This window comes from Dermacentor silvarum, chromosome 1 (assembly GCF_013339745.2).
Source record: "Dermacentor silvarum isolate Dsil-2018 chromosome 1, BIME_Dsil_1.4, whole genome shotgun sequence".
NCBI lineage: Eukaryota > Metazoa > Arthropoda > Arachnida > Ixodida > Ixodidae > Dermacentor > Dermacentor silvarum.
Window position 1 is genome coordinate 389,227,177 of NC_051154.1, and position 15,103 is coordinate 389,242,279.

At 48.4% G+C, this 15,103-nt stretch overlaps 1 protein-coding gene across 5 annotated transcripts in view; it reads right to left on the reverse strand.

Annotated features, from left to right (window-relative positions):
• LOC119437524 (uncharacterized) overlaps positions 1 to 15,103 on the reverse strand; it is a 132,249-nt gene that overhangs the window by 49,942 nt on the left and 67,204 nt on the right. For 4 of the 5 annotated variants that reach the window (XM_049660656.1, XM_049660657.1, XM_049660655.1 and 1 more), the window contains exon 6: positions 1,786 to 1,842. The exons of the other annotated variant lie outside the window; for it this stretch is intronic. In XM_049660656.1, the coding sequence (XP_049516613.1) occupies positions 1,786 to 1,842 (57 nt within the window). The remainder of the gene's footprint in view (positions 1 to 1,785; positions 1,843 to 15,103) is intronic. 5 annotated transcript variants of the gene reach the window in all.

Genomic DNA, 15,103 nt, shown 5'->3' on the forward strand with positions numbered 1-15,103 from the left:
GGCAGATGGTAGCGTACAGCTGCGGAGTTCCAGGATGCTGAAGGGGACGACCCAGCACTTCCACCAAATGCAACAAGAGTATTTTGCAGGTAGACTTGATAAAGCGGTTTAACAAGCTGGGTCGTTGAAAACCGACCTAGCGCGAACCACACGATCGTCAACGTCTTCTTCCACACACTGGCTGGCACAGAGCTGGTGCCGATGTGCTCCGGTACAATGCCTTTAATTGGATGTATCGAGCCAGCAAGCCTAGAGACTCCATCAAGCATGAAATTGCTCATGATGAAGGCACATGATGGCCCTTAAAAAACCGTGTGTATCCACTATTGCCATCAAATGTGCTTTCATCTGAACTGTGTTAGACATCGGGCTAGTTGGTATACCATGATGATACTTCTTAGCACGGAACACAGGACGAGACAGAACGGAAACAACTTACAGAAACGATAACTTGAAACTAAAGGTTTATTTGTGATACAATACTATGTAGTGCAGACCGCTTATAACGTAAGTCACCGGAGTCATGAATATCCGCATTATCACCAAAACAATGTTTTTCAAGGCTTGCGCATATACAAAACATGTCGACCAAGCAGCAATGCGTATCCGAGAATTTTGAAAGGTTAATGTTCAAGTACCCGCGGTTTTTGCATGAAGCAGCCAAAGTAAGAATTAAAAAATAAAAAGCGAAAAAAAAAATGCCGACGACCGAAATTTTAGGCGCACTAGGTTTCATCTAATTTCTTGGACTGATCAGCGTATGCACAGTGTCGAAAACATGGCGACCACAGACCAAGTTGCTGCCATTCGGGTGTTGCTCGTACCCTCACGTGTCGTTATCAAGGTGGTTTCTCTGCTTTCCATGTGCTGTACAGTCATTGCAACGCATTTCGTTGACTCGGCAACAAACTAGGAATTTGGTTGCTGACAAGGCGCACTGGTTAGGCCTAGCCGGCGGGGGTGTCGGGTGGTATGCCGTTGCGGGAAGGTATAGGGGTTGTGCTTGTTCATACCCGTAGACGATTACATAGACTCATAGAGACTACACATGCGATCACATGCACGGGCTCAACTGACAGCAATGCGTACAAAGCATAGTTCGGTTCCTTGGGCGATCAGCCGTAGCAACTACTACGAATTCCGAACAAGTTGGCATGTGTGCCCACAGTTATGAACTGTGGAAGCTCACAATTGCACATAAAGCTAATAGCTCCAAACTATATTTGTGGAACACTGCTTAAACTGACAGCATTGCCTGTGCGATATCTGCACTTCATAACTTGCATTGCGACAGGTGCACAGAAACTTAAGCTGTGTTCAGTGCAAAGCACAGCACTGATAAGCAGCTGAGCAAAAGGCTTCTCTGTCGCCAAAATGCACAAATAGCAGTGTTGAAGTCTAGTGAAAGACAATCTCTAGGGGTGTGCGAAAACTCCAATATTCAACTTCGAATTTAACAGTGAGTGTTCGAATAACTTGATTGGTGAATGTAATATCTAATATTCGAGCTCTTAAATATTGTGACGGGGCCTTCATCTCACTACTACCAAGCATTCAAGCATCACAGTGCAAATACATTCATATTCTCATTTCTAATAAAGCAAACCACTCTTTGAACATGTGCACAGACCCATGTATTTTGCAATATAGGTGTCCAAGCAACTGGAATCTAACTGGTTGTAGGTGTTCAAGCAACTCTGAATCACTGCTCTGCAATGCTACAATGACTAATTACAATCAACATAGGAATCATACTAAAGAAAGGAATACAAGCTTTCTTCTCACCCAGAGTTACTCCCACTTGGAAGGACACCCCGCTTTGATGTCTTCTCTGCTTTGTTCCTGCATGAAACAAATATGCCTTTAATTGGATGTATCGAGCCAGCAAGCCTAGAGACTCCATCAAGCATGAAATTGCTCATGATGAAGGCACATGATGGCCCTTAAAAAACCGTGTGTATCCACTATTACCATCAAATGTGCTTTCATCTGAACTGTGTTAGACATCGGGCTAGTTGTTATATCATGATCATACTTCTTAGCATGGAACAAAGGACGAGACAGAACGGAAACAACATATAGAAATGATAACTTGAAACTAAAGGTTTATTTGTGATACAATACTATGTACAGTGTAGACCACTTATAACGTAAGTCACCGGAGTCATTAATATCCGCATTATAACCAAAACAAAGGTTTTCAAGGCTTGCGCATATACAAAACATGTCGACCAAGCAGCCATGCGTATTCGAGAATCGAAGCATGTGACCAGGAGTGTTGCATCTGTTTAAATTTACGAATTTTGAAAGGTTAATGTTCAAGTACCCGCGGTTTTCACATGAAGCAGACAAAGTAAGAATAATTTAAAAATAAAAAGCGAAAAAAAAATGCCGACGACTGAAATTTTAGGCGCACTAGGTTTCATCTAATTTCTTGGACTGATCAGCGTATGCACAGTGTCGAAAACATGGCGACCACAGACCAAGTTGCTGCCATTCGGGTGTTGCTCGTACCCTCACGTGTCGTTATCAAGGTGGTTTCTCTGCTTTCCATGTGCTGTACAGTCATTGCAACGCATTTCGTTGACTCGGCAATAAACTAGGAATTTGGTTGCTGACAAGGCGCACTGGTTAGGCCTAGCCGGCGGGGGTGTCGGGTGGTATGCCGTTGCGGGAAGGTATAGGGGTTGTGCTTGTTCATACCCGTAGACGATTACATAGACTCATAGAGACTACGCATGCGATCACATGCACGGGCTCAACTGACAGCAATGTGTACAAAGCATAGTTCGGTTCCTTGGGCGATCAGCCGTAGCAACTACTACGAATTCCGAACAAGTTGGCATGTGTGCCCACAGTTATGAACTGTGGAAGCTCACCATTGCACATAAAGCTAATAGCTCCAAACTATATTTGTGGAACACTGCTTAAACTGACAGCATTGCCTGTGCGATATCTGCACTTCACAACTTGCATTGCGACAGGTGCACAGAAACTTAAGCTGTGTTCAGTGCAAAGCACAGCACTGATAAGCAGCTGAGCAAAAGGCTTCTCTGTTGCCTAGGCAAAACACCGCACGCACGCATCATGCTGCCACTTTTTTTCTTTGTTCTTTTCTTTGTTCCACATTCCATGCTTCTCCTCCGCAAAACCCTCGTTGCATCGCGCTCGTTTTTTTGGTTTGTTTGCTTCACATTCCACACTCCTCCTCCGCATCGCCCTTGTTGCTCTACTCTCTCATCGGCGGGCGCACCTTGTTGAGAAGCGTGCTTGCTGCTGTGCTTGTCGGCAGGATTCTCCCGTGGAAGCCGCATTATAACCAGTATTTCTTCTCACGCAGCTGCACTGTACACAGTATATGCGTATACATGGAGTGCTATGGGAGGGTAAATGATAATCAGAAAAGGCCGCATTGTAGCCAGTTTTGCACTATAAATGGTTAAGTTATTAGTGATTTAAGCTGTATACATGAAAAGCCATGTCCATGAGCCATAATATGAATGCATAAAGGGTGAGAGAAAGAGAACAACCAACCAGGACCACCGCTAATTATGAAGGTAAAAAAATTCTAAAACTAAGTAACCTGCCAGAGTGTGTCTGCCATCACCTCCACATGCGACACCTAGGTAGCGCAATTCCTTGCTTGACAATGCGATAGATGACCTCACTCATGCATTGACGGTTCCCCCTAGAAGTTGCAACATCCTCTTGGAATTGTCGTGCGAAACTAGAATGCTGCAGTACACGTTTATCCCATGCCTGTTTATCGCCATATTCAATATATTGCTACGGAACAGAATTTGCTTTGACGAAGAGGCGAGCAGTGTGAAGACGACGACGAAGATTAGAGGCTACTGCGGGCTGTGGCTTCTTGGCCAAGTGCGGCGCATTTCTTTGTAAATATATTTGTATACAGCTATTCGTCTGCGTCTTCCTACGTAACATATCTGGTGGAGGTGGACATTCCCTGTACCTCGTCACGGAGCTTCGCAGTGGACGGTACGTCGAGCCTTCCGCCATAGCTCCCATTGATGACAGCTCGACTCAGATGGCTCCGACACCTGCTGCCACTTCGACGACCTACATCGCTCTCCCCGCTTCCCGCAATCCTGGCGTATTCTCGGGCAAAGATGGGGAAGACATCGACGACTGGATCAGCCTGTACAAACACGTCAGCCACAATAACTGGTGAGACCCTACTATCATGCTCGCCAATGCACTCTTTTACCTCGGTGGCAAACCTCGAGTTTCGTTTTGGACACACGAAGATGAGATCACCAGTTGGGATTCGCTTAAACAAAAGCTCCGAGACTTGTTTGGCAACCCCTATGGTCATCAACTAGCCGCGCAGTGGGCGTTATCTGGCCGTGTGCAGACGTCTATAGAGAGCTACATCACGTACATTCAGGACGTCTTGGCTCTGTGCCGCAAAGTTGACGCACACATGACTGAGCCAGACAAGGTTTCCCACATCCTCAAAGGCATTGCCGATGACGCCTTCAACTTGCTCGTATTCAACAACGTGGCGACGGTGGATGCAGTTATAAAAGAGTGTCGCCGCCTGGAACTTGCTAAAAGCCGACGTATCGACCAGCAGTTTGCCCGTCTGCCCAATACCCCAGCGACATCTTCCAGTGCCGACGCTCCTCGTCCCAACAACACTGGTGATGTTACCAGGATCGTACGGCGTGAGATTGAGGCCGCCTATCCGGCTGCCTTCGACTCCAGCTCCTCCAACACACCTGCAGTCACGGTTTCCCTGATCCAGGCAGTTGTCCGCCAGGAGTTCGCGAACATGGGTCTTCACACCGTCTGCTCGGCCCATCGCCCTGATACCCACCCGGCTTCTTCGATTCCGCCCCGTCCCACATCTTATTACCCACCACATTTCTGCAACCCATCTGAATGGCGCACTGCTGACGACAAGCCCATTTGTTTTCACTGCCGTCGACTCGGACACATTTCTCGCCATTGTCGCAGTTGCTGGAGTTCCCCGACCCGGTCTACTTATACTGCCTACTCTCGCCCAGGTGGCCCTTCTCGACCCTATGCCGCACGCTCCGATAATGCCGCCACTGATTCTCCTGCGCCGACCCGCCCCTATTCTCGTTCGCCTTCGCCCCAACGAAGACTATCTCGCTCTCCTCAGCCCCGTCGCTCCTATTCACCGACTCCCTTCGGACGCCGCTTCCAGCCAGAAAATTAGACGACGCAGCGCCTCGAGGTGACGCTGCATTGCTCCCTACGCCGCCAAATCCTCTACTGACGTTGCCCACTCATTTGAACCTTCTTGACGTGCAAGTCGACGGTGTTTCTATATCTGCTGTTATTGACACTGAGGCTCTCCTCAGCCCCGTCGCTCCTATTCGCCGACTCCCTTCGGACGCCGCTTCCAGCCAGAAAATTAGACGATGCAGCGCCTCGAGGTGACGCTGCATTGCTCCCTACGCCGCCAAATCCTCTACTGATGTTGCCCACTCATCTGAACCTTCTTGACGTGCAAGTCAACGGTGTTTCTGTATCTGCTGTTATTGACACTGGGGCGCATGTCTCCGTAATGAGCACTGACCTTCGTAACCGGCTGAAGAAAATACTCACACCCGCCACGACGCCTGTTGTCCGTAACGCCGATGGCGGAACAGCCCCCGTAATTGGTATGTGTGCCGCCTGTGTCTCCTTCGCCAATTGCTCCACTATCGTGCTATTCACAGTCATCGCCCACTGTCCCCACGACATCATCCTCGGCTTGGACTTCCTGTCCGTGCATTCTGCTCTCATCGACTGTTCCGCCAGTACTCTCCGCCTTGACCTGCCTGTTCTGGATCCCTCTGAACAACACCCTCGTCGCCTCAGTTCCGTCGACTTCGTTTGCTTGCCCCCTTCGGCACTGACTTACGTTGACTTAGTGTCATCCCCACCGGTGCCCGGCGGTCACTAAATCGCGGCTCCCATGCAAGACATCCTGCTTACACACGAGATCACAGTGCCTCATACAGTTTTATCTGTTACGGCAAATTGTGTCTGCCTGCCAGTGGTCAATTTTGGCTTGACGGCACAAGTGCTGCCACGCGGGATGTCTCTGGCCCAGCTTTGCTCATTCAAGGATCACACAGTAGCATCTATTGCAGTAGAGGACAATTCAGCCGATCCTACTCTACCATCGCAGTCGGAAACTTGTACCATTGCCGACTTCCAGAAAATGATTGCGCCCGACATGCCGTCCCAGCTTGCTCGTGAGCTCTAACGCGTTCTGTTATCCTACCACGATATTTTTGACTTTAACGATTGTCCCTTGGCGCGAACTACAGCTGTTAAACATCGCATTAACACCGGCAATTCCCCTCCTATTCATCGCCGCCCGTATCGAGTGTCCCCAGCTGAGCGTCAAGTTATTCATGCACAAGTTCGCAAAATGCTTGCCAAGAACATTATTGAACCGTCGTGTAGTCCATGGGCGTCACCTGTTGTACCGCTAAAAAAGAAGGATGGCTCATGGCGCTTTTGCGTGGATTATCAGCACCTTGGATTATATACCTTTATGGCCAGCCCTTTTCCGTTGTCACAGACCACCACGCGCTTTGCTGGTTATGCTCACTGAAAGATCCTACAGGAAAACTTGGTCGCTGGGCCTTAAGCCTCCAAGAATATTCGTATACTGTTACCTACAAATCCGGCAGACTACACAAGGACGCTGACTGCCTGTCTCGCTACCCGGTAGACGAGCCTGACGACACCGACAGTAGTACCGCCAACAGTATTTTCTCTGTGTCTGACTTCGCTAACATCGCCGATGAGCAGTACCGGGATCTATCGCTGCGAGCAATCATCGAGCGTCTGCGCTCTACACCTACCGACTCCTCCGTTCGCCGATATGTCCTCCAAGGCGGCATTCTGTACCAAAGGAACTTCCTCCCTGATGGATCTGATCTTCTTCTTGTCATGCCAAAACATCTACGACAGACTGTGCTCTTTGAGATGCATGACACACCCACTGCAGGACATCTTGGCGTAACCCGCACGTACTGTATTTACACGATTGTAAGTCGACTCGAATGTAGGTCGACCCCCCCCAAATTTCATGTCTCAAAAAAGGGGGGGGGAGAAAAACCACGTGAGTGCATTCACACAAGGGAAATTTATTGATGGGGTTGCTGAGACTACTCATCGTCACTAGAGTCGACCTCACTGGCACTGCTGCCATCATAGCTGCTGCGGTCCCACAGCACGTCGTCATCAAGTGCGAGTCCACACTTCGCGAACGACCGCACCACGACATGACGCGCTACAGCCGCCCCCGCAGAGAGGACCCACCCGCACACAGTAGCCAGGGAGGCCAAATTTTCTCGTGCTGAAGCCGCCACTGCCGCACCACACGTTCACTGACTCCAAACTTGCGTCCCGCTGCGCAGTTGTTAGTTTCCATGGCATGGAGGATAGCAGCCCATTTGAACGCTGCTGTGAACGAGCGCCGAAAGTTCTTGGCACTCATGACAGGCGCGACAATTCAGCACAACAGCAGAAGTGACAGATGCGCGTGGCCGTCGAAAACAATCGTATCTCAAAGAAAAGCTCTTCCGCCAACTACTAATACCCCCCAAACGACGGCTCATCCGCCAACTACCATACCCCCCTAACGGCGGCTCTTCCGCCAACTACCAATACCCCCCAAACGACGGCTCTTCCACCAACTACCAATACCCCCAAATGGCGGCTCTTCCATGATCGATGCTCCCACAACAGCCGTGCACTCGTGGTGCGCACAATCTCAATGTATGCAATACAGTAAATTAATACGCTATACTTCTACCGTAACCATGGAAACGTAGGTGCAAAGTTGTAACCACGCCGTAGCGCCCCTGATTTCTCGTTTCTCTTGCCGCTACCAGCGGTACACAGTTCAGTTTCGATTCTAAGTCGACCGCCAACATTGGGTTGTCAAATTTGAAAAAATGGGTCGACCTACAATCGTGCAAATGCAGTACGACCGCGTCCGGCGCGGCTGCTATTGGCCTGGTCTCCTCGCTCCGTCCGACGCTATGTTGCTGCCTGTGATCCCTGCCAGCGTTGGAAAACACCTCACGTGCTACCTGCCGGTCATCTCCAGCCGATCACCGTCCCTGTGGGACCGTTCATTTGTGTTGGATTAGACCTCCTCGGCCCCTTTCCCACGTCATCTTCGGGGAACAAATGAGTAGCTGTCGCAACTGATTACGCCACCCCGATACGCTATCACGCGGGCTCTCCCTACCAGTTGCACCACTGACGTCGCGGACATTCTCTTGTGTAACAATATCAAACATTGCACCGCACCACACCTCAGCAAGTGCACTCGTCTAAGGGGTACACAATCACTTCACAAGCCGTCGAAAATATTCAATTCTGACTAATTCAAAACAGCGCTATTTTGGCTGATGCTGTGAAACAAGACATTGAATCTGAAGGGCACTATGGAAGAAAGATGAGCAAGGTTAGTTTTGCTCGCTGCGAATATGGATAGCTCGTGCAAACAGTGGCCGCTTGTTAATGGCAAGAGCCGATAGCCACTCTGCATCAAAAATGTGAAAGGCCTACAAGTCCGACATGCTGTCAACAAGAAGGCAAAAACTAGGATGACACTTGACCTTTTCAAGGAGAGGCTCTAGGCATGGAATGCCTGACTGGAAATTTTGAGCCACTGGGTTTGTCTTTTTGTAGACAAGGCATTGCATCGGCTGACATTTTAGTGTTCTGTCGCCAAAATGAATCAGATCACGTCATCCCAACCTCTGCTTGAATTATTATTTACATTTAGCTTCGATTTAACGAAACCACCACATGCAACATCTGCACTTTAATCGCAGAAAGACCACTGTGGGAATGCAACACTCATCACTATGCGATTCACTGCCCCGCATTCTGCTTTTGATCCTTGCTTGCCATGTTACACGAGTGGGAATGGGCTCGGATGTCCTGCATGCTGAAAGCAATTTTTGAATCTAACAGCATCGATGTACTGTTGGCAGTCACCGACCCAGAGGCTTGAACGGAAGGGCCAAGAACCACGAGCTGCTGGAGTGCCGAGCGGCACACAAGAACAGACGAGCTGATGAGAAGGGATGACCAGTGACAGAGAGCACAGTGTCAGTTTTGAAACTGAAATCAGACACCTGCCTTATTGACTCATTGCCGATGTATGATGATCCGACATTTTTAAATGGCTTATTTCAGCGGGGCATGCCGGGCACGTTCAGGTGCGATTCACAGTACAAATGCGCTGATGGCAGCAATGCAGATATCCAAATTATACACACTGGTTTGCCTCCGCGCTGCATCCACGTCTACTTTATCCTGAACAAAGACACGCGACAAGCAGTTGTACGTGCACGAGGTGCACTGCGGTTTAGCGGTCAGGCAAGGTGGACTTACAGGGTTAGCATTGAGAGTATATCAAGAACCATTCCACAGTGCAAGCATCTTCTAACATTCATGTGCAAAAATGAATTACATTTTCGTGCTTTCCACACGGTCTTGGAGACCAAAATCTATAAATTGCCGCTTTTGACCATCTCCAGAAACTGTCGAAGATGTGCTACAGATAAGCATTTTTGTATTTCGAATTATCAATATATCGAACTATTTCGTGATTTCCTTTGAGTTAGATGCATCCGAGACCGACTGCATAACTAATTTCGTCGTACTTGAAATACTAATGACACCTGTTTGGTGCACCTGTACTTTGTTTACACAACACAAACAGCCAGAAACAGCCAATGAAAACAGAGGCCAACACTGTTACAGCATGCAGTTATTAAACGTCAAAGCCTCCATGTGTCAAAAAGTTGGGAAGTAGAGATATGTATGCAAATGTTCGAGACAAGTTCCATCCAAAGAGGTCTCTTGCTACCGTCTTGGTAACGGTGGTAGTCACCAGGTCAAGTCTGCCTGTTACTTCCGCTGTGGCAAAATTGAAAACCACGAATAGAGAAGGATATTTTATTTTGTTTCTAGCTATGACAAGTCAGCATGCTGTACAGTCTGTTTCACACTTAGGGGAAATCTCGGAGCGCATTGCATCGCGATGTGGCGAGCGCTGAAGTCGGGTGCCGGAAGCAGCTCGCGCAGGCTCAGACGCTCGAAGCGCGTTATCTTGAACTGCGTCGACTGCTTGACGCAAGATAACGCGCCTCGAGCGTCAGCGCCTGCGCGAGCTGCTTCCAGCGCCTGACTCCAGCGCTCGCCGCATCGCGATGCAATGCGCTCCGTGATTTCCCCTAAGTGTGAAACAGACTGTACATGTGGCTCTCAATGTAGCCTCACTGATCAAAGTACAGCCTGCATAGGAATCAATTTAAAAGTCCATGTACAGTCGAAATCAGTCAAAGAAATTTCATCTAACATAAAAACACTTTCGTTACAACAAACACTAATTACAAGCATACCTTTGCTACATGCTAATATTGGCAATTGGCTAGAAAAATTTCAACTAGGGCCGTATTCTGAAACGTTCGCCTAGGCGAAATTTCTTTTTTCGCTTTCAGGCGTGCGCTGATTGGCTGTTTTAGCAAAATTGGATGAGCTGATTGGGTGGTTGAACCAACGTCAATAAATTTTGCTGAACCAGCCAATCGGCGCGCACGCTGATTTCGCCTACGCGAAATTTCGCCTAGGCGAACGTTTCAGAATACGGCCCCTACACTGTTATATCTGATCATTTGTTATATCCAAGTTTGTAACACCGAGGTACAACTAGACATGGATGCGAAGATGAATGATAACCTTCTCTTTAATAGATGTGCCTGCCAAAGTGTAGAGTTTGAATATTGTCAGCCAAATTCATGCAACTCATGGCCGGCACTGGAGCTGCTGCCAATAGTTACTGCAGAAGTTGGATGTTCTTGCTTCTGTGGCCTTTCCCGCTTTTTTCTGCTTCTTGATTCACACTTTTTCAATGTGTAAATATTTCGTGCAATAGTCACAGCAGGGGTTCTCAGGTACATTCATCCCAAGGAACCCTGCTCCATAAAGTGCCAAGGAACCCCCCCCCCCCCCCGATTTAACCGAATTATCGAGGGTATCAAGAAAACAAACAAATGCTGCATTACGTCAACACGCGTTTATTTACTCAATGAATCGTCAAATCTTGTTTCTATTTAGCACAAGACAGGTGGGGAAGCTGAAATTCTCTTCATCTCATGACTGATTAGCGCGAGCAGCGGCGAAGGCCTCGCGACATCCTTCGCGGCGCGCGTTTTCATCTGAGACGCGCTTTGCACCAACGAGCGCACATCCCGATTATTTTTTCGCCACTCAGCTGCTCGCCAACAAATTGTCCGTCCATCGTGATGTAGCCGGTGCTTTTTATCTTCGACAGCTTTGCACTGAGTAAAAGCGAAACTACTGCTTGTCGCAACCGCTGTCGACGAAACCGCGGCCGCTATCGAAGCGATCATGGACGGCGACCTTGCGGTTCAGAAGGCAGGCGGCTGACGCACGCACCAAGTCAAAACGAAACTACCGTTCGCAGCAAGAAGTGTGGACGAAACCGTGGCCGCTATCGACGCGATCATGGACGGCCACTTTACGGTTCAGAAGGCAGGTGGCTGACAGACGCACCAAGTAAAAACGAAACTACCTTTCGCGCCAAGAAGTGCGGACGAAACTGCGGTCGCTATCGACGCTGCCATGGGAGGCGACTACGCAGTTGTGAAGGCACGCTGCCGACGCGCGCATCAAGTGAAAACGAAACTACTATTTGCCGCAACCGCTGCGGACGAAACTGCGGTGGTTATCGACGCGATGAGAGATAGCGACTACGCACTTACGGAGGCACGCGGCTAGCCGCCAACGCGGTGTTACGCGCGGCGATAAACGCAAGAATAAAGGCTTTAAAGGCACAATTAGGCACGAAGCTCTTCGGCGTTGCTGTCAGTCACGTGCCGCGTACGATTGCTGCTGAGGACCACGGCGATGCGGACTGCGCCGCTTCGTTTCGGTTGGACGCGACGCCGTTCTTGCTCTTCTGCGGCGCGCATTTGCGGTGCTCCGCGTTTTTTTTTTTCTTTTTTTTTAATTTTTCGCACGCTATCGGCACCTACCCTATCTACAAATAGGAGAAAGGCGCATGGTGGTAAGTTACGGCCTCCGAGATTCAAGTGCGAAAGCTTAGGCGCGCTGCCCGTTCTCAGAGGTTGGGCGGCTACACGCTGCTTGCGTATTTATTGCGCAGTTCGCGCGTTGCTGTTACGCACTGTGATGTGCTCTTTGACACTCGGGCAACGGGTAATGGAGGTTCTTTGGATCAAGCGCACCTCGTGTTCGCCGTTTTAGACACTTGTCGAGAGCGGGACCAGGGAAAATTTATCAATGGCACGCGGAACCCCGAGCAGGGGCCTGCGGAACCCGTAGGTTCCGCGGAACCCACTTTGAGAACCCATGAGTCACAGGAAGCACTCTGAAACTTGCATGTCAGCATCAATGAATATTTTTCTGAAAACAGTTAAGCTAAAATGTTTAACATGAGACACTTGTGCATGACTGGCATCAGCAGTTGCTCATTTTCATAGATTACTGAGTATTTTCAATATCCTATTAAACAAGAACCTTATCCATTTTGCGAGATTTCCTGGGGCCAACGTTCACGATCGAGAACACGAAAAATGACCCAATATTATTAGGCTTCCTTTTTACAGGTTAATATTGCTACACGTGTGCGTTATTTGATTGTTTGACCGAGGCGCGCGGGCGCCATCACTCGAGAAAAGAAGAGGAAGAACGAGCTGGGCTCGCGCTGTGAGCCTAACCGGTCAGCGCTGCAGCCGCTGCTGTAAATACAACCTGTAAACAGTTGCCCGTCAGTAATTACTGACTCGTTCTTCACGTAACAATATGTTCCCTAAAACACCATCTTTTGGCACCAACGTTCAGTACAATGCTGGACTGCGATCGTACGATATGTTTTCTGACCACAAGGTGACACGAGAACAAAAAAAAGGTGCAAAGCACGCGCGATTTAGAGCAGTTGGTGCCCCCACGGCAGCTACACTGCAGTACTCGTCCGCATGTGTCACGTGTAAATGCCGGCCCGCACTTAGTTTCCACTACCAGCAAATCACCTCGCGGTTCGTCGCACCTACAGCTATTGCCGCCAACCCTACTGAGATAACCATCTTCACTTATATGATATCATGAGAAGCCAACAAACATATCATAAGAAGTCATTGTTTGCAGGCTTTTTATGATATGATTATTAAAAATTGGGCCCCTCGGTTCCCTTTCTTCTCATTCGCCTATATGATGCGCATATAGCACATTGCCGTTCGAAGCGTACTGCACTCTTTTAATAGGCGATCATCCAAACCCACTGCTGTTTATGGTTTCACAAGGCGCAACGTGAGCATCATGTTTTGCTCAGGCAGAATCATCTTTTGGCGTCGCCAACCAGCTCGATTTTGTTTTGGTTTCGCGTCGGCGGGACAAAGCATCAGAGCGGCAAATCGACAATGCGCTCGGGCCCCACCAGTTCGACACATGTCGGCATCTTGTGCCGCAACAATTCTCACCTAGTGGGCATGTCAAAACATTCCGCCAGAACATACCACCTGAAGAAGCTGTTGACCCAGGCTAAATTAAAGGAATAACGACAATACTTGTTTCGAACCCCTCAAGCCCCATGAGCTCGACGTGCATTGACGTCTCGTGTAGCAACGATTATCGCTGAGTGCACTTCCAAGACTTCCCGCTAAAACGCGATTGCCGAGGAAGCTGCTGACCCAGGACAGAGGAGTGCCAATGTAAGCTTGCAATGTCGCAATAACGACAACATGAGTCTCTGGCAGCTCTGGCCCCATCAGCTCGGCATGCGTCAGTGTACTGTGCTGCAACTCTTGGCGTTATGTAGATATAAACTACAGTTGAGTATTCCAAATTTTTTAGTGACTTCAGGTCGCACGTTTTCACGATTAGTACACCTTTTTTCACATTTGTTTTCCAAAACGAGGTTCTGCTGTGAATGGCAAAATCAGTGAGTAAACTAGACAGGAACGAGCAGATGCCGATGATGGCACTGAACTAGAAAACTGCCACAGAATCCCCAGCTGGCTTTCGTACACCAAAATTTATATGTGCTCATTTACTCAACCAAATTCGTGGCACTGGCACTATACTCGCAGACAACTTTTCTCGGCTATGAAGCCAAGGCTACAGAACAGAAGCACGCCAGTGCTTCTACTACTGCTGCCAGAAGTAGTTTCAGAATCTTGTTCACGTTTTCTTACATAAAAATAGAGAAAATATTTATTTCACTTTTTTTACAGCAAATATAATTTGATACAATATGTAGCATTTACCAATCAGCTAATACATTTCTGTAGTTTTTTAATTGGCCCTTTCGAGTTTTTGCCCACCCAATAGTACCAACACGCGCTTTACGCATTCCTCAAGGGTACAGTGGCACCCATGTCTTTTGGCGAGTGTTTCTTGCTTGCTATTTTGCCTGTCAGTCCTGAGAGACTGATGACAAACTTCAGCAACAAATGGCTGTCGAAGCTAACTAAACAAGTGTGTGAACCCATTTGAAAATTGCAACCGTAACGTGTGCGAACAATTGAGCGAGCTTACCTATGCAGCACCGGTTATACCGATGCTGGCATTCAATACGCATTCTCACTGACACCAAGGTCATGTGGCCGCTTTGGGGCTCCTACATGTTACTCGCTGTTCAAAACTTCATACATGTCAGATGTATATGAACATCGATTAGCTTCAGAAATTCTTTTAGCGGTAATTGTGCCTGCCTCCGCTGATGTAATGGAGCTGTGCAAGGTCGACTAAATCGAAAGTGAAACTGGTGACAAACTTGCTCGTACTGCATTTGGTACAGATACATTTGCAGAAGCTCCACCCACTTAGCTATCGCTTAAGTATGACAGATTTCAGATGCCTCACTGCAAGCTCTCTTCCTAGTTTTAAAACAAAGGTTGTTGCTACATCCCCCCCCAAAAAAAGACTGAATGCTTTAAATCTGCATTGTAGACAGCTTGGCAGTAATTCTGACCACCTGAGGATCTTTAACATGAACCTAACGGAAAGTGCACGAGCACCTTTGCATTCTGCCACCATTGCAATG